Source organism: Musa acuminata, chromosome BXJ2-8 (assembly GCF_036884655.1).
Source record: "Musa acuminata AAA Group cultivar baxijiao chromosome BXJ2-8, Cavendish_Baxijiao_AAA, whole genome shotgun sequence".
Classification (NCBI taxonomy): domain Eukaryota; kingdom Viridiplantae; phylum Streptophyta; class Magnoliopsida; order Zingiberales; family Musaceae; genus Musa; species Musa acuminata.
Window position 1 is genome coordinate 13,292,501 of NC_088345.1, and position 1,795 is coordinate 13,294,295.

The 1,795-nt window shown below is 56.6% G+C and overlaps 1 protein-coding gene across 1 annotated transcript; it reads right to left on the reverse strand.

Moving 5' to 3' along the window:
* Positions 1–281: 281 nt before the first annotated feature.
* Positions 282–1,415, reverse strand: LOC135619264 (abscisic acid receptor PYL10-like). Its single transcript, XM_065121115.1, has one exon. The coding sequence runs from the start codon at positions 1,329–1,331 to the stop codon at positions 708–710; it is 624 nt and encodes a 207-aa protein (XP_064977187.1). The 5' UTR covers positions 1,332–1,415; the 3' UTR covers positions 282–707.
* Between the last annotated feature and the right edge of the window lie 380 nt (positions 1,416–1,795).

A 1,795-nucleotide genomic window follows, 5' to 3' on the forward strand; every position in this document is an offset into this window, starting at 1 on the left:
CTTTCGCATCGCGAGGATTGCGTCGAGCGTTTTGGTGGTTCACAGCTAGCCAGCCAACCAACCAACCAACCACGTGACACTGACGGAGGCGAGGCTAGCATAAGCGAATGCTGTCCTCATTCGGCGTCCATGGGCTGGTTAGCGCGTAGGTAACCGCAGTTGGTCATCCCGAGGCCTCGCACTCCCTTTCTTTATTGTTTTTGTGGGGTTCACCGAGTCCCATGGTGTGGCAATGGTGCCTCGGCACGATGCCTTCGGTCACTCGCCTCTTGAGATTCTACTGAAAAGAACAAAAGAAAGCAGCGCTGCAATTTCAAAGACATCCCCCCACCCACGAGTTGCATGAGACAAAAATAATGAGACCGATAAGCATGACCCGAGTGTGTACATACACACAATTCACGAGCAGCGAACGAACTCCTCCACACCACTAACTTCCCCAGAACAAAATCAAAACCACACCGGGGCCCACCGCGACATGATTGCTTTCTTTTATCTCGGTTGGAGGTCACAAGAAGGTGGGCTATCGCACGGAAGACCAAACCGACAGCAACGGAGGGCAGGCAAAACTACCAAAACAACCTCGTCTCGGAGGACGGCTTACCGCTTTCACGCTTCGTTCCGCCGTCGGCCTCCCTTCCCGTCATCCCGTGTGAGGTGGCAACCAGAGGGCGGTTTTGGTAACTTTCCCTGGATCCTTGTGCGTTTCACTTCTTCTCAGATCGCGTCGCTGCCTCCGTCACCGAGGCGAGCTTCTGGAGGTTGAGGCGGACGACGGTGTCGGCGAACAGCTTTGTGTCGTCCACGGTGTTCCCCTCCGGCACGTCCACCACGTACGACTCGAGAACCACCGTCCGGGGCTCCCCGCCCTCCCCCGCGGGGAGCTCGTCGACGGTGGTAACGGACCGGTAGTTCCGGAGGCGGTGCTCTCCGCCGACGATGGTGAAGCCGAGCACACGCCGGCCGTCGTCGATGAGGTCGAGGCGCTCGGTGCTGGTGCTCGCCGGGAGGCCGGTTATGACGCTGACCTCGCGGAGGCACCCCGGTCGGAGCTCGCCACCGCCGTCACTCCCGTCCTTGAGGGCGCAGCTCCGGATGAAGTGCTTGTAGATCTGGGGACGGTCGAACCGCCGGACCACCGACCAGACGGTGGCGGCCGGGGCCCGGATCCGCTGGGCGAGGATGGAGGAGCATTGTCCCGGGCCGACGTCGTACCGATGGTGGGTTTCGATCGCGGAGCGCAGGCCCGCATACTCCTCCGCCGTCAGACCCGCCGGAGCCCCTCCTTCTGCTGCCGGAGATCGGGTCGTAATTCCTTCGCCGGCCTGCATGGTGGAATTTTTTCGGTGGTTTGGTTAGATGGAAGTAAAGAGGCTGGAGGGGGTTCGGGTACATAAATACTGGGACCGAGGCGGCCATCTAAAGAAATAAACGAACTTATCTACAACACTAGTAGTGGGTGCATTAGGTACACGCGTACTAAAGTAATCCTCCCAAAGACTTCCTCACTCATCGACGATCATATCCATCGGACACCGTCACTCGACGTTTCTTCTTCTGCCAGATCATCGGAGATCGCATGCGAAGCACGCCACTCCTCACCTACAGAGCCGTTTACTGTCATCAAATAATTAAATTTAAAGCTAATAGTCTCTTTTCAATTTGTTTTTCCTAATACATTAAACATCCCTGGTTAGCCCCATCGAAACAATTCTCGACCATTACCTCGGATCGATTCATAGGCTGCACCGCCCACACCCCTATGACCTGTTATAATATTTTTCACACGAGAACA